Genomic DNA, 18,095 nt, shown 5'->3' with positions numbered 1-18,095 from the left:
GGCTGTGAAAGAGGATTTCCTTGTGGTGGATAGAAATATTTGACCACGTATTCAATAAACTTATTTTACAAGTAACCACTAATGCTGATGAAGTAGAAATTCAAACAGTATGACTTTTCAAACAGTAGAATTCAAACTATGACTTCGCACATTTTGTACTAAGGAAAAAAAAAAACGACAGCAAAATCAATAAATTAAAGCTTCAAATCTTCATCCTAACTCAATAAAGAACCTTAAAACTTTGCTCATCTTAAAGGTCAGCGAGTACAATCAATTTAACACACCAGTCATGCACTTTACCTAGAGTTTTGCGTTCTCAGGGGCCCAAGGTACAAGGATGTTTCCTTCCTACGCACTGCAAAGCATACCATGCAGAGGATACTGTGTACACCAGCACTAACTGGTGGCTTGCAGGATACATCTGTCTTGCTGTCAGTTAGCTGTCCATCTCAGCCCCAGCTCACATCTCACCGACACTGCAAAAGCCAGTTCCTTCGACAGATTGCAACTGGTGCTGCTGGAACCCAGCAGCAACTGCTATCACTGCACCCTGGCCACAGCCACAGCCAGATGATTGCAAAAGGCTCCCAACAGCAGCAGGAACACATCAAGAGAACAAACAGGAACTGAGAACAAGTACAGAAAATTTTACAAGACCTTTCAACTCACCACTGAAACAGTTTAGATAATAACTGTGCCTGTAACGTAAGTCACTACTCAGAATCTAACCCCATTTATAGGAAAAGAAAAAAAAATGTTTTACCTTAAAACTCACTGTTACTTGTAACTACTGCATTGCAAGAACACGATGCAAAAGCAAATATGAACACATTCCTCCCACTTACCTTTCTTGTCAATAGACTTTTGCGCCTAATTCCGCAAGCCTCTAGCTGAAGACGCCCTCGCAATGCCAATTCGATTAACATGCAGCCACGCAAACCTGAGGAGATGCAATCATTCCAAAATGAAGTGTAACCCTGAGAAGATGAAAAGACAGTAAGATACTTCCACCTCCACCTGAAAACAAATAGAAGAATCATAGAACCATTAAGGTTGGAAAAGATCTCCAAGATCATCTGGTCCAACCATTCCCCCACCACCAATATCACCCACTAAGCACCATGTTCAACCTTTCCTTAAACACCCCCAGGGACGGTGACTCCACCACCTCCCTGGACAACCCATTCCTATGCCTGACCACTCTTTCTGAGAAGAAATGCCTCCCAATTTCCAACCTAAACCTCCCCTGGGCAACTTGAGGCCATTCCCTCTAGTCCTGTCACTAGTTATCTGCGAGAAAAGGCCAACCCCCAGCTCCCAACAACCTCCTTTCAGGTACCTGTAGAGAGCAATAAGGTCGCCCCCGAGCCTCCTCTCATCCAGACTAGACAACCCCAATTCCCTCAGCCACTCCTCATAGGACTTGAGTTCCAGGCCCTTCACCAGCTTCACGGCCCTTCTCTGGACATGCTCCAGGGCCTCAATGTCCTTCTTGTAATTAGGGGTCCAAAGCTGAACACAGTACTCGAGGTGTGGCCTCACCAGAGCAGAGTACAGGGGGACAATCACCTCCCTGGTCCTGCTGGCTACGCTATTCCTGATACAAACCAGGATGCCGTTGGCCTTCTTGGCCACCTGGGCACACTGCTGGCTCATGTTCAGGCAAGCATCAGTCAGCACCCCCAGATCCTTTTGCTCCGCACAGCTTTTGAGCCACTCTGCCCCAAGCCTGTAGTGTTGCATGGGGTTGTTGTGGACAAAGTGCAGGATCCGGCACTTAGCCATGTTCAACCTCAACCCATTGGCCTCTGCCCATCAATGCAACCTGTCCAGGTCCCTCTACAGGACCTTCCTACCCTGCAGCAGATCAGCACTTCCCCCCAACTTGGAGCCATCTGCAAACTTTCTGAGGATGCACTTGATTTCCTCATCCAAGTCATCAATAAAGATATTAAAGAGGATAGGCCCCAACACTGATCCCTGGGGAACTCCACTAGTGACCTGTCACTGTTGAGGATTTTTTGAAACAGCAAAGATCCCATGGCTTGCTGCAGCTGAGCAAACCAAGCTACCAGGACGACTACGAGAAGTTCCCATGACAGTGTTCCCACATCGCCCGATTGAGGAATTTAGAAAAATATTGTTACCAGCCTCTGGCTTCAAGGATGGGATCTACATGACTGCTAATCACAAGGGGGTTGTTTTCTTGCAGGTGGGGTTGTTTTCTTGCAGTTGTTTGTCTGAGTGCTTTTGACCAATAATCTTGTGTGAGATACTATCCGCCCCTGTTAAGTTCGCTATAAAAGTCAGGCTATTCGGGTAATAAAAGAGAGCATGATCTGACCATACTAGTGTCTGTCGTGTTTCAGCCGTTCTTCCTGCAACAGGTCACCAGCTGGATTTCACTCTGTTCACCACCACTCCCTGGGCCTGGCCGACCACACAGTTTTCAACCCAGCAAAGAGTGTTGCTGTCCAAGCCATGGGCTGCCAGCTTCTCCAGGAGAATACTGTGGGAGACCATGTCAAAGGCCTTGCTGAAGTCTAGGTAGACTACGTCAACAGCCTTTCCCTCATCAACCAGGCGGGTCACCCCATCATAGAAGATGAGGTTGGTCAGGCAGGACTTGCCTTTCATGACCCCATGCTGACTGGGCCTGTTTCTATGGTCGTCCTGCATATGCTGCATGATTGCATTCACGATGACCTGTTCCATCACCTTTCCTGGCACCGAGGTCAGGCTGACAGGCCTGTAGTTCCCTGGGTCCTCCTAATGACCCTTCTTATAGATGGGTGTCACATTACAGAATCACAGAATCATCTAGGTTGCAAGAGACCTCCAAGATCACCTAGTACAACCTCTGACCTAACACTAACAAGTCCTCCACTAAAACGTATCACTAAGCACTACATCTAAAGATCTTTTAAAGACCTCCAGGGATGGTGCCTCAACCACTTCCCTGGGCAGCCCGTTCCAATGCCTCACAACCCTTTCAGTAAAGAAGTTCTTCCTAAGATCCAACCTAAACCTCCCCTGGAGCAACTTTAGCCCGTCCACCCTCGTCCTATCACCAGGCACGTGGGAGAACAGACCAATCCCCACCTCGCTACAGCCTCCTTTAAGGTACCTGTAGAGAGCGATAAGGTTGCCCCTGAGCCTCCTCTTCTCCAGGCTGAACAAGCCCAACTCCATCAGCTGCTCCTCGTAGGACTTGTTCTCCAGACCCCTCACCAGCTTCGTTGCCCTTCTCTGGACTTGCTTGAGCACCTCGATGTCCTTCTTGTAGCAAGGGGCCCAAAGCTGAACACAGTACTCGAGGTGCGGCCTCACCAGAGCCGAGTACAGGGGGACAATCACTTCCCTAGACCTGCTGGCCATGCTGCTTCTTATCCAAGCCAGGATGCTGCTGGCCTTCTTGGCCACCTGAGCACACTGCTGGCTCATATTCAGCTGACTATCAACCAATACTCCCAGGTCCTTCTCCGCCAGGCAGCTTCCCAACCACTCATCTCCCGGCCTTTAGCACTGCTTGGGGTTGTTGTGCCCCAGGTGCAGGACCCGGCACTTGGCCTTGGTGAACTTCATGCAGTTGGCCTCAGCCCATCGGTCCAGCCTATCCAGATCCTCCTGCAGAGCTTTCCTACCCTCAAGTACATCGACACACACACCTAACTTGGTGTCATCTGCAAACTTACTGAGGGTGCACTCAACCCCCTCATCCAGATCATCAATAAAGATATTAAAGAGGACTGGCCCCAGTACTGAGCCCTGGGGGACGCCACTAGTGACCGGCCTCCAACTGGATTTGACTCCATTCACCACGACTCTTTGGGCCCGGCTACCCAGCCAGTTTCTATCCCAACGAAGCATGCACCAGTCCAAGCCATGAGCAGCCAGTTTCTTGAGGAGAATGCTGTGGGAAACAGTGTCAATGGCCTTACTGAAGTCAAGGTAGACCACATCCACGACCTTTTCCTCATCCACTAAGCGTCACTTTGTCACAGAAGGAGATCAGGTTCGTCAAGCAGTACCTGCCTTTCATGTGTTAATGTCTCTCCTCAGTGTTCAATGGGGATAATCCTACCTCAAGGTAGGGGATGCCTTTAAATCTGATGGAGCTCACAGTAGATGCTGATGGATTTAGGTATCAAATCTGTAGTGATTAAAACTATTTGTTTGGAGCTTGTAAACACACAAAGATATATATAAGAAAAGTTAGGAGAGTTTTTGAACTTCATGTATTATTTGATTGTCAAGACACTTTTACTTTAGCTCCTGGAAATTATATCACAGTGAGCTCACACTCATAGGACTCTGCCTGGATTTATTGACTTCCATTGTGGGTGTAAGTGAGGGAGAGGGCTGAAACTTGTTCTAAGAACTACTCTAAGCTGCTAAGACCAATTACAGTTTGTCCTGGTTTCAGCTAGGATAGAGTTAATTTTCCTCCTAGTAGCTGGTAGGTTGCTATGTTTTGGATTAGGATGAGAAGAGTGCTGATAACATGCTGATGTTTTAATCGTTGCAGAACACTGCTCACACCAAGCCAAGGACATTTTCAGCTTCTCACTCTGTACTACCAGTGGGCAGGCTAAGGGTACAGCAGGAGCTGGGAGGGGACAGACCCAGGACAGCTGACCCAAAGTGGCCAAAGGGGTATTCCATCCCATCTGACGTCATGCTAAATATATGGGGGGGCTAGCTGGGGGGTGGGGAGGGCCAGCTGCTTGGGAATAGGCTGGGCATCGGTCAGCGGGTGGTGAGCAATTGCATTGTGCATCACTTGTTTTGTACACATTTATTATTATTGTTATTATTTTCCTGTCTTAATAAACTGTCTTTATCTCAACCCACAGGCTTCATTTTCCCATTTCTCTCCCCCATCCCAGAGAGGGATATATCCTGCCGTATCTGTTCCCCTGTACATTGTGCAACAGAAACCATGAGTCCTGCCAGCTCCTGGGTTAGGATCCCTTTCCCCCTTTGAGACAGGTGGGACCCATTGGCAGCCAGCAGGCCAGGTGCTGAGTAAATCTCCCCACAGTCAAAAACAACAACAAAATAAATAAACAAACAAACAACCTAATTCCTGCAATGGCACCAGCCTCTCAGCCATGTATTAATCATCTGGGCCTTCCAGGTCTGCTCAGTATCCCTCCTTGCCCCTGAAGGGATAGAGGAAGACACCACCTGTGCTCCCACTTCATCCAGTAACTGTCCCAATCCCCTGAAGTCCTTTTTGATAGCCTTCAGGCTTCTCTCAGCAATTTTGTCTCTGCCAGGATGAATTATCACTAAGGGATAATAATCGGAGGGGTGAATCAGGCCAGGAAGTTTCCTGGTAATGTCCCTGACCCGGGCCCCAGGGAGGCAGCAGACTTCCCTACAGGTAGGGTCCAGCTGACAAATGGGGCCCTCTGTTCCCCTCAGAAAGGAGTCGCCTACAACCATTAATTATCCTCCTTTCCTTTCTTGGTGGAGGAAGCCTTCAGGTATGGACTTGACTTCCTTGTCCTAGACAACCTCCTGTGTGGACCTTCCCCCACATCCTCACCAATCTGTCTCTCAAGCTCCAGGGGCCTCAAGCCTATTGTGTAAGGGCACCTGGGGAGTCGAGGTGAGCAGGGAGGAGGCTCACCTGCAATGTCGAGTAGGGACCTGTTTCCATTCCTCTCTATCTCTCAGGTCCCCTCCCCCTCCAACAGCAATAGGGCAGGGGGTCCACCACTATTTGGGGTGTATCGCCCAGGTACCTTTCTCGCAGGCATGTGTCGTGACTAACCAGGTGGCCTTTGCCAAATGCGTATCCCAATTTTTGAATGTTCCAGCGCCCATTGCTTTCAATGTAGTCTTTAACAGTCCGTTGTATCGTTCAACTTTCCCGGAGGCTGGTGCATGATAGGGGATGTGATACACCCACTCAATACCATGTTCTTTGGCCCAAGTGTCTATAAGGTTGTTTCGGAAATGAGTCCCATTGTCTGACTCTATTCTTTCTGGGGTGCCATGTCGCCATAGTACTTGCTTTTCAAGGCCCAGGATAGTGTTCCGGGCGGTGGCATGAGGCACAGGATATGTTTCCAGCCATCCGGTGGTTGCTTCCACCATTGTAAGTACGTGGCGCTTGCCATTGCGAGTTTGAGGGAGTGTGATGTAATCAATCTGCCAGGCCTCTCCATATTTATATTTCAGCCATCGTCCTCCATACCAAAGAGGCTTTGACCGTTTGGCTTGCTTGATTGCAGCACATGTTTCACAGTCATGAATAACCTGTGCTATAGCGTCCATGGTCAGGTCCACCCCTCGATCACGAGCCCATCTGTATGTTGCATCTCTACCTTGATGGCCTGAGGTGTCATGGGCCCATCGGGCTATAAATAATTCACCTTTATGCTGCCAATCCAGGTCCACCTGAGCTACTTCAATCTTAGCAGCCTGATCCACCTGCTGGTTGTTTTGATGTTCTTCAGTAGCCCGATTCTTGGGCACGTGAGCATCTACGTGACGTACTTTCACAGCCAGGTTCTCTACCCGAGCAGCAATGTCTTGCCACAAAGCAGCAGCCCAGATGGGTTTGCCCCTACGCTGCCAGTTGTTTTGCTTCCATTGCTGTAACCATCCCCACAGGGCATTTGCTACCATCCATGAATCGGTGTAGAGATAGAGAACTGGCCATTTTTCTCATTCACCAATATCTAAAGCCAGCTGAATGGCTTTCACTTCTGCAAACTGACTCGATTCACCTTCTCCCTCAGCAGCTTCTGCAACTCGTCGTGTAGGACTCCATACAGCAGCCTTCCATCTCCGATGCTTCCCCACAATACGACAGGACCCATCAGTGAACAGGGCATATTTCTTTTCATTCTCTGGTAACTGGTTGTACAGTGGGGCTTCTTCAGCACGACCCACCTCCTCCTCGGATGATATCCCAAAGTATTTGCCTTCTGGCCAGTCCATAATCACTTCCAATATTCCTGGGCGACTGGGGTTTCCTATTCGAGCCCGCTGAGTAATCAGTGCAACCCACTTGCTCCACGTAGCATCAGTCGCATGATGTGTAGAGGAGACCCTTCCTTTGAATGTCCAGCCTAGTACCGGCAATCAGGGTGCTAGGAGGAGCTGCGCTTCAGTACCGACCACCTCCGAAGCAGATCGAACTCCTTCATATGCTGCCAATATCTCCTTTTCAGTTGGAGTATAGCGGGCCTCGGATCCTCTGTATCCCCGACTCCAAAACCCCAGGGGCCGACCTCGAGTTTCCCCAGGTTCTTTCTGCCAGAGGCTCCAGGTGGGGCCGTTCTCCCCTTGCTGCGGTGTAGAGCACATTCTTTACACCTGGTCCTGTTCGAACTGGCCCAAGGGCTACTGCATGGACTATTTCCTGCTTGATTTGTTCAAAGGCTTGTCGTTGTTCAGGGCCCCATTCAAACTCATTCTTCTTACGGGTTACTTGGTAGAGCGGGTTTACAATCAGACTGTAATTTGGGATGTGCATTCTCCAAAACCCCACAACACCTAGGAAAGTCTGTGTTTCTTTTTTGCTAGTTGGTGGAGACATAGCTGTTATTTTGTTGATCACATCCATTGGGATTTGACGACGTCCATCTTGCCATTTTATTCCTAAAAACTGGATCTCTCGTGCAGGTCCTTTGACTTTATTTCGTTTTATGGCAAAACCGGCTTTCAGAAGGATTTGGACTATTTTCTTCCCTTTCTCAAAAACTTCCTCTGCTGTGTCACCCTACACAATAATGTCATCGATGTACTGCAGGTGTTCAGGAGCTTCCCCCTGCTCCAGAGCAGACTGGATCAGTCCATGGCAAATGGTAGGGCTGTGTTTCCACCCCTGGGGCTGCCGATTCCAAGTATATTGGACTCCCCTCCAAGTGAAAGCAAACTGTGGCCTGCACTCTGCTGCTAGAGGGATGGAGAAAAATGCATTAGCGATATCAATTGTGGCGTACCACTTGGCTGCCTTCAATTCCAGTTCATACTGGAGTTCCAGCATGTCCGGCACTGCAGCACTCAGTGGTGGCGTCACTTCGTTCAGGCCACGATAGTCCACTGTTAGTCTCCACTCGCCATTAGACTTTCGCACTGGTCATATGGGACTATTGAAAGGTGAATGAGTCTTGCTGATCACTCCTTGGCTCTCCAATTGACGAATTAGCTTATGGATGGGAATCAAGGAGTCTCGGTTAGTGCGATATTGCCGCCGGTGCACAGTTGTGGTAGCGATTGGCACTTGCTGTTCTTCGACCCTCAGCAACCCCACAACAGAGGGGTCCTCTGAGAGACCAGGCAAGGTAGATAATTGTTTAATGCCTTCTGTCTCTAAGGCAACTATACCAAAAGCCCACCGGAACCCTTTTGGGTCCTTGCAATACCCTCTTCTAAGATAGTCTATGCCAAGGATACATGGAGCATCCGGGCCAGTCACAATGCGGTGCTTTTCCCACTCATTCCCAGTCAGACTCACTTCAGCCTCCAATACAGTCAACTGCTGAGATCCCCCTGTCACTCCACAAATACAGATGGGCTCTGGTCCTTTATATCTCGATGGCATTATAGTACATTGTGCACCGGTGTCTACTAAAGCCTTATACTTCTGTGCGTCTGACGTGCCAGGCCATCGAATCCACACAGTCCAATAAACTCGATTGTCCCTTTCCTCCCCCTGGCTGGAGGCAGGGCCCCCCTAATCCTGGTCAGAATCTTCTTCATTTCTGTGTTTGAAGGACTGTCTGCTGGAAGTTGGAGCAGCAAACTTTTCAGAGAATCCCTTCTTCCTGATTGTTTTCTTTTGCAACTCACGTACCCGTGCCTCTAGGGTCGCGGTAGATTTTTCCATCCCATTTTCTCATGTCCTCTCCATGGTCTCGTAAGTAAAACCACAGGGTGGCACGGGGTGAGTACCCACCATATCGTCTTCCTTGTGTGGATGAACGACTACCCCTGATAGCTGAGACACTGCTCTGTACAGGTGCGGAGGAGAATAATCTCTCTTCAAGTTGGTGAACCTTTTCAGAAAGTTTCTCCACAGTGTTCTCTTTTGGTCGGTGGACACTGGTTGGTTCAGGTGGGGATGAAGATAGATTCTCTTTAAGTTGGTGGAACTCTTCAGAAAGTTTCTCCACAGCTGAGACGCAGGCCTGTAAGGAAGAGGAGAGACTTTCTTTGTACTGCCGGAGTTGTTTAGCCACTTCATCCACTGTGGGTTCCTCATCCTCTTTCCAGGCCATTATTGCCAATGAGCTGGCATATGATGATGGTGCACTCCGTACAAACTTCCGCCACATGGGTCGTGTACACCTGACTTCATCTGGATCTTTGGATGTTTGTCTGAGGACTGGATCCTCATAAATCACTTCCCGTACGGCTAATTCCCTCAGGTACTGGATTCCCTTCTCCATAGTGGTCCACTTGCCTGGTAGACATACAAGTTCTTCCTTGAAGGGATACCTTTCCCTCACAGCTGAGAGGAGACGCCTCCAGAGGCTGTGAGATTGTGCTCCATCTGCAATTGCTTTGTCAATGCCTGCGTCTCTAGCAAGGGATCCCAGTCGCTTGGCTTCCCTGCCGTCTAATTCCACACAATTGGCTCCAGAGTCCCAGCATCGGAGCAGCCAGGTGACAGCTGCTCACCTATACAGCGACCAAAATCTTTTCGCACATCTCGTAACTCACGCTCGTTTAGGCTTCGGGTAGTTACTGTTGATTTTTCGGCATCCTCATCTTCCTCCTCCTGAACCCTTGATGGCCCAGCGTCGTCGTCGTCTCCGTCATCTCTATACCTAGATTTGGCAGAAGACTCTCTGCATCCTAAATGACCTGAATCTCTATACCATTTTTTCACCTTCTCTACAGGGGCAGCTTGCACTGCTACAGCTCGTTTCTCTGACCCCGTTACAGGGTCTGCCACAGAGGTTGGAATACCCTCTGCAGGGTCGACTTGCACTGCTACAGCTCGTTTCTCTGACCTTGTTACAGGGTCTGCCACAGAGGTTGGAATACCCTCTGCAGGGTCAACTTGCACTGCTACAGCTCGTTTCTCTGACCCCGTTACAGGGTCTGCCACAGGGGTTGGAATACCCTCTGCAGGGTCAACTTGCACTGCTACAGCTCTTTTCTCTGACCCAGCCACAGGAGCTGGAGCAGCTGTAGGAACCGGAGCTGGGACTGGAGCATCTGCAGGAGCTGGGACTGGAGCGGCTGCAGGAGCTGGGACTGGAGCGGCTGCAGAGTCCACCGTAGGGGTCACAGTGGCCGTTGGATCTGTCACAGGGCTTGGAGTGGCCGCAGGGTCTGTCACTAAGTTGATAGCAGTATCAATGGCAGCTCGATAGGCATGAGCCAGGCCCCAGCATATTACAATGATTTGTGTTACTTTGGAACTGCCAGAATCATGACACCTTTTTCTCAAGCATTCTGCCAGTTTTTGAGGATTTTGCAGTTGTTCAGGGGTGAATTTCCAAAACACTGGGGGTGCCAACTGCTCTAGATGCCTGCCCATATCCTCCCATACTCCCTGGCACCCACAACTATACTGCCTCCGGGCAGATCTCCGGATGAGCTTCCTAAGTAGTTGTTTAACTTTAAGCAGAACCTGAAGTGCATTCAGGAGGCATAACAACAAGACTATGCTGGTCTGAGTATCCCAAGGATATTCAATATCTTGGAGAGCTATTGTAGCAAGCTCGGAGGGTAAGAGGGTGGTGAAGGAAAAAGGGAGAGTGATCCAGGAGGATACAGGGGTGGTGAAGGAGAAAGGGAGAGTAATCAAGTAAGAAAAAATATCTTCCCCTTTCCCCTCCACAGATTGACTCCCTAATGGAAAAAAACAATAGGTATAATTGCTAATAGTTTCCAAGATACAGTTTCCAAAATACAGAGTCGACGATGTTACTGAGTACAAATACCGAGTTAGAGTCATGACCAGATATCTCATCATCTCATAAGCCATTGCTACAACACTCAGTACCATAATGATCTGAAACCAGGGCCCGGAGAGGATAAACAACATGACAGAGAGCAAATACGGAAAATAATGTACTATAATACTCAATTTGGAAATTTGTCCCGCAACTACGACATCATCGGCATAAGCAAAACCTGGTGGGATGAGTCCTGTGACTGGGGTGTTGCGATAGATGGTTACAGGCTCTTCAGGAGGGACAGGCAGGGTAGGCGAGGTGGTGGGGTGGCGATGTATGTGAAGCAGGGGCTGGACTGTGTGGAACTTCAGGTCGGCGATGGCAAAGTTGAGAGCCTCTGGGTAAGGATCAAGGGACGAACGAATAAAGGGGATGTCGTTGTGGGAGTCTATTACAGACCGCCTGGCCAGGACGATAGCGCCGATAAATTATTCTTTACAGAACTAAGAGAGGCCTCGAGATTAACTCCCCTTGTCCTTATGGGGGACTTCAACTTGCCGGACGTTAACTGGGAGTGCCACACGGCTGACACGAGCAAGTCCAGAACGTTGATGAAGCACCTAGATGATAACTTCTTGGTGCAGGTGCTAACGGAGCCAACTAGGAAAGGTGCCCTCCTAGACCTGTTGCTAGAAAACAGAGAGGGTCTGGTGGGAGATGTGGTGATTGGTGGCCGCCTCGGTCATAGCGACCATGAAGTGGTTGAGTTCAAAATTTACAGTGACAGAAGGAAAAGTGCCACCAAAACCTCATCCCTAGATATGGGGAAAGCGGACTTCAGGCTGCTCAGGGAACTAGTCAGTAAGGTCCCCTGGGAAACTGCTCTTGAAGGCCTCGATGTCCACCAGTGCTGGTCACTCTTTAAGCGATGCCTCCTAGAAGCACAAGATCAGGCAATTCCAAAATATCGCAAGTCAGGCAGGCGGGGCAGGAGGCCGGCGTGGCCGACCAGGAACATTCTAATGGAGATTAGGCGGAAACAGAGAGTGTTTCGCTACTGGAAGGAGGGCCAGGCGTCATGGAAAGAATACAGGGATGCTGTTCGTGTTTGTAGGGAGAAAGTTCCTGTGGCCAAAGCACAGCTAGAGTTGAAGCTGGCTGTGTCTGTGAGAGAAAATAAAAAGGGTTTTTTTAGATATGTGAATGGAAAAAGGAGAACTAAAGAATACATAGGGCCGCTCCTTGATAGGGAAGGTCTCCTCACAGACGATGACGTAGGCAAAGCAGAGACGCTTAACGCCTTCTTTGCCTCTGTCTTCAATGCCGATGATGGGCTTCGGGACCCAGGGTGCCCTGAGCTGGAGGACCGGGACGGTGGGGATGACAAACTCCCAACTGACCCTGAACGTGTGCGGGATTTGCTAATCCACCTGGATCCCTACAAGTCCATGGGTCCGGATGGGATTCATCCCCGGGTGCTGAAAGAGCTGGCGGATGTCATCGCGGAACCTCTCTCAATTATTTTTCAACGATCCTGGGAATTTGGAGAGGTCCCGGTAGACTGGAAGCTGGCAAATGTTGTGCCAATTTTCAAGAAGGGTCAGAAAGAAGACCCTAGCAATTACAGGCCTGTCAGTCTCACGTCAGTGCCTGGTAAAATCATGGAGAAGTTGGTTCTCGAACTTATTGAGGCGCACCTGGGGGACAAAGCAGTCATTGGTCCCAGCCAGCATGGGTTTGTGAAGGGTAGGTCCTGCCTAACTAACCTGATTTCCTTTTATGATAAGATCACCCGTATGGTGGACCAAGGGAAACCAGCTGATGTGATTTTTTTGGACTTCAGCAAGGCTTTTGACACGGTTTCCCATAGGATCCTCCTGGACAAAATGTCCACCATACAGCTAAATAAAAACATCATACGATGGGTGAGCAATTGGCTAACGGGCAGGGCCCAAAGGGTTATGGTAAATGGGGCTGCGTCAGGCTGGCGGGCGGTCACCAGTGGGGTCCCTCAAGGCTCCATTTTAGGGCCAGTACTTTTCAATATTTTTATAAACGATCTGGATGTAGGAATAGAAGGTATTTTGAGCAAGTTTGCTGATGACACCAAACTTGGAGGAGTTGTGGACTCAAATGAGGGCGTAAAGGCCTTGCAGAGGGATCTGGACAGGTTGGAGAGCTGGGCAATCACCAACCGCATGAAGTTCAATAAGAGCAAGTGCCGGGTCCTGCACCTGGGACGGGGAAACCCTGGCTGCATGTACAGACTGGGCGATGAGACGCTGGAGAGCAGCCTAGAAGAGAGGGATCTGGGGGTTGTGGTAGACAGCAAGTTGAATATGAGCCAGCAGTGTGCCCTGGCAGCCAGGAGGGCCAACCGTGTCCTGGGGTGCATCAAGCACGGCATCGCTAGTAGGTCAAGGGAGGTGATTGTCCCGCTCTACTCTGCGCTGGTGCGGCCTCACCTCGAGTACTGTGTGCAGTTCTGGGCACCACAGTATAAAAAGGACATGAAACTGTTGGAAAGTGTCCAGAGGAGGGCTACGAAGATGGTGAAAGGCCTTGAGGGGAAGACATACGAAGAACGGCTGAGGTCACTGGGCCTGTTCAGCCTGGAGAAGAGGAGGCTGAGGGGAGACCTCATCACAGTCTACAACTTCCTCGTAAGGGGTTGTCAAGAGGCAGGAGACCTTTTCTCCATTAACACTAGTGACAGGACCCGCGGGAACGGGGTTAAGCTGAGGCAGGGGAAATTTAGGCTGGACGTCAGGAGGGGGTTCTTCACAGAGAGGGTGGTTGCACACTGGAACAGGCTCCCCAGGGAAGTGGTCACTGCACCGAGCCTGTCTGAATTTAAGAAGAGATTGGACTGTGCACTTAGTCACATGGTCTGAACTTTTGGGTAGACCTGTGCGGTGTCAAGAGTTGGACTTGATGATCCTTAAGGGTCCCTTCCAACTCAGGATATTCTATGATTCTATGATTCTATGATTTGGAAAACAGGCGCAGCAGAGTTGAGATTAAAGCAATCAGCATTATGACAAGTGACTATTAAGCAGGTCTAATACTTACACCAATTTTAGTTTAACACACTGTGGTCAGATCTGCCCTTATCTCAACCTTTCGAGCCCCACGTTGGGCGCCAAAAAGACTGTCGTGGTTTAACCCGGCCGGCAGCTAAACACCACGCAGCCGTTCGCTCACCCTCCCCCCTCCCTCTCTGGGACGGGGGAGAGAAATGGAAAGTGAAGCCCGTGAGTTGAGATAAAGACAGTTTAATAAGACAGGAAAATAATAATAACAAAATAATAATAATAATAATAACAATAATGTTACAATGGTGATAATAGGAAAGTAATAATAATATGTACAAACAAGTGATGCACAATGCAATTGCTCACCACCTGCTGACCGATGCCCAGCCTAATCCCGAGCAGTCCGGCCCCCTTCCCCCGGCTAGCCACCCCTATATATTGTTTAGCATGACGTCAGATGGTATGGAATACCCCTTTGGCTAGTTTGGGTCACCTGTCCTGGGTCTGTCCCCTCCCAGCTCTTACTGCACCCCCAGCCTGCCTGTTGGCAGGACAGAGCAAAAGGCTGAGATGTGCTTGGCTTGGTATAAGCACTGCTCTGCAACAATTAAAACATTGGGGTGTTATCAGCACTCTTCTCATCCTAAGCCAAAACACAGCATTCCACCAGCTACTAGGAAGAAAATTAATTCTGTTCTAACTGAAACCAGGACAGCATGGCAGGGAGTTTCTCCACCAGTCTAACTCCTGTTCACACTCCCTGATAGTCCTTAATCTCTCCACCTCCTCCTTGAGCACTACCTCCAGGCTGATCAGATCCTCCACCTGCTCGCACCTCATGCAAGCAGTATCTCTGCCACCCTCCACTGGTAGCAACAGGCTCAGGCACTCCCTGCAGCCAGAGACCTGAACAGCCACATTTTTGGGCAGTCACTTGGTCTGGGTTGCCGCAGTCCGTTTGGCAAGAGGAGGCTTGCTGCGTTCTGTAAGCAGTTCTCTTACCCTCATGCACTTTTGAAGTAGCACTACTAGACAACCACCATTCCTGTACTGTAAACATGAAAGAGAAACAGACTCATCCTCTGTTAATTTTGACTTAGTCTGTTCTTCAAAGAACAGAGGAACTTCAGGAAAGTGACAAACAAAACAGTACATAATTTTGACTACATATAAACTAAATGTTAACTAATTACATTTTAAGACATCAAGCATTTGGCATTACTGACATCACACAGGCTTATCTGAGTTTCCTGAGACACGTTAATATGCTTTAATATCCATAAACAATATGGCACTGAAGTAATAACCTGAAAAGCAATATTAAGAGATATATATAGTTCTTATGTGGATTACAAAGCTGCAAATCACATTCATTCTATGAACCACACCATACCTATCACACTTCATCTGTATTTCTGCATTGATAGCTGTCTGCTTAAATAGCAGAACCAAATATTTGACACAATAAATTTACTCAATCACTAGAAACACATTTATTCAATTTTGTACTCCACTACTTGACAACCGTGACAAAAAAAAAAAAAAAGAAAATGATTCTATTTAAATTATACAGTTGCCAACATTTAATATTACCAAACATGCAAGAACAGTATGTAGGACAAAGCAAAATCATTCTGAGAAATTTCTTTTGAGAAATGATTGTGGAAACACTTGGTATGATCTAGAAAGACCTTCCAAAACTCCTCCAGCAATGCATCCTCTTTATGAAAAGATCCACTTTGGAATACAGAAAAAAAAAAAAAAAAAAAAAAAAAAAGGAGCACACACTCATAACATTTACCCTAGCCAGTAACAACAACCAGCTTAAATCACGAGTAATGCAACTTTATCTTGTTCACAAATGACAGCTGCCAGTGTACACACCAGATGGACACACCTGAAGTCCACTAGACGTACAATCCAGTCACCAACTAATAATGTCATCAAATGTAGACTTCTAGGAACAAGAAAAAGTTTCCATTTAGCACTTAGCTATTTTCAAGAGCTTTATTACATAGATGATCTTCTAAAAATTCTACAAAAAACACTGAATTAGTAGAAAGCCATTACTGAAATGTCACAGATGTTTACTTAAAAGGCCATAGACATAAGGTTGGAAAGGCATTTGAGGAATTATCTAGTCATCCTTTTTACTGAAAAACAATGCTTTGTATCAGCTACTCTCAGAAGCCAGGCATTCTGTATATTGTTTTTGGTAAGCACCAGACATTTCTTTGCCATTTGGATTTTTGCCATGGATTTCTTTCAATCCATTACGCTGGTCTTTCCAGGTAGTTCAAACAGATGGATGGATAATGTTTTGCTCTTACTGCAAACACTTCAGACAACTGAAGAAACCTTCAGAGAAGGTCAGGTTAGCACACAACAGTCTAAATCATCCTTTAAATTAACTCAAACTTCCCGGCGTAGCTGAAACGGAATAAAGCGAACATTTATCTTCAATGCTGCAAACAGCTCCTTGACACCTATCTCAAGTGGCATACAGCACAACTAGAAAAAGGTACAGAAAAGAGAAACAGTAACGCTCAGCATTACAGAACTACTGCCTATTAAAGAGGCAATAGAGGGACGGTGAAAAATCTTAGAATCATTAAGACCATTAAGAACTCGAGGCCATTCCTTCTAGTACTATCGCTGGTTATCTGCAAGAAGAGGATGACCCCCAACTCCCCACAACTTCTGTTCCAAATACCTAGTCTGTTCCAAATACCTAGCAGTCTCAAAACACTTGCATTAAAGATCATTGTTTACAGATGCAAGCCATTCCGCTATTTAATACCCTTAAATAGCACTAATATTCCCACCAAATACAACACCAATTTTTTTTGCTGTATGTCTTCCTTACAAGTCTTTTCTAATTTTATAAACACCTTAACTCAATGAAATACTTATTTCATTATAGTTGCTAAGCAAGGTGTCTGTCTTAAAAGGTAATGAATTGTTATTTGACAGCAATCGCATTAGAACAGCGCTTTAAGCTATGAATAGCTCACAAGCCAATTTTATATCTGCATTGATTCAATAAGAATGTTCACAACTGTCATGTTTATTTACACAAAAGTGGTTTTCTTCTGAGCTGACCTAGAAACGCTAAGATTAAAAAAATACTTGTACTAGACAAGCATAAAGGGGAATGAAAATAAAGTTTACAATAGAAACTTACTACTCTATTAACTTTGAAAGCTCAAACTTGCCACTCAAGTATGGCAAAGCACATAACTAACACCAACATCTTCTTTCTACTTAAAGAATAGGTTATCCAAAATCCACATTCATTACACCATTTCCCTCCCATCACCTCTTGCATCATTTATTCTCTTTCTCCTCTTTGTATGTCCCTTCCTCAATTCCCAGCTGACACAAGCCTTCCTGCTCAGTTAGCCTTTAGTTACCTGGAACCTAAATCCCACCCATCTCCTGACCATGGCCCTATGCCTGAGTATTACCAACCTACCACCTTACCTTCTACTTTCCATTTTTACTTTGCCTTTTCAGCTGCATGTCCCCACCACCTGCCCGTGACACCCTCTCCTACAGCTGCCTGCTTCCCCACCTCATGCTCCTGTAACATAAAATACATTAAATTTTCACTTCTGGGTTTATAAAGGATTGAGTTTCTGCAACCCTCATGATTTCCTTAGATGTGTTCAAACAGATGGGGCAGACAAGGCAGAGAAAGTATTTACAGTATACAGCCATCTTACAGTAAGTATTTACAGAATTTACTTACTTACAGTAAGTACTTACAGAAAGTATTTACAGTGAACAGCCATCTTACTCTCTTCCTGGCTCCAAGAAGGGTAGAAAAGCAGCATGATTATATTAAAACACATTCAAGCAAGCAAGCCTTACCAACACACTGGGTCTAGCTTTGCTGAGCAAGGCACAAGCTCTTGCAGCAGGAATCCACATGCTCACATCTGTATACAGCAAGGTGTAACCATGTGCTAGGACCCAGTCCCCTAGAGATGCTGGCATGCAGAGCACAATGGGGCAGGGCTCATGCACACACCCCACAGGGAAAAGACCACGACTTGAAAGGTCCTACCAACATCCCTCAAATCCTTCACTTATGTTATTCCCTAAGGACATCCTTACCCAGCTCGCCAAGATCCCTGAAACTCAACCTTCACAAAACTATACTTATAATAGAATAGGGTCCTAG

General features: G+C 47.4%; 1 protein-coding gene across 1 annotated transcript in view; it reads right to left on the bottom strand.

Moving 5' to 3' along the window:
• The window catches only part of LOC309889576 (Golgi phosphoprotein 3-like), a 56,633-nt gene that overhangs the window by 14,097 nt on the left and 24,441 nt on the right, over window positions 1-18,095 (bottom strand). Inside the window, exon 2 of the mRNA XM_082782445.1 lies at window positions 846-977. Coding sequence (XP_082638571.1) covers window positions 846-977 — 132 coding nt within the window. The remainder of the gene's footprint in view (window positions 1-845; window positions 978-18,095) is intronic.

This window comes from Aythya marila (genome assembly GCF_965140915.1).
Source record: "Aythya marila genome assembly, chromosome: W".
Lineage (NCBI taxonomy): Eukaryota > Metazoa > Chordata > Aves > Anseriformes > Anatidae > Aythya > Aythya marila.
Note: the sequence above shows the minus strand (reverse complement) of the source record. Positions and strands in the feature narration are given on the sequence as shown.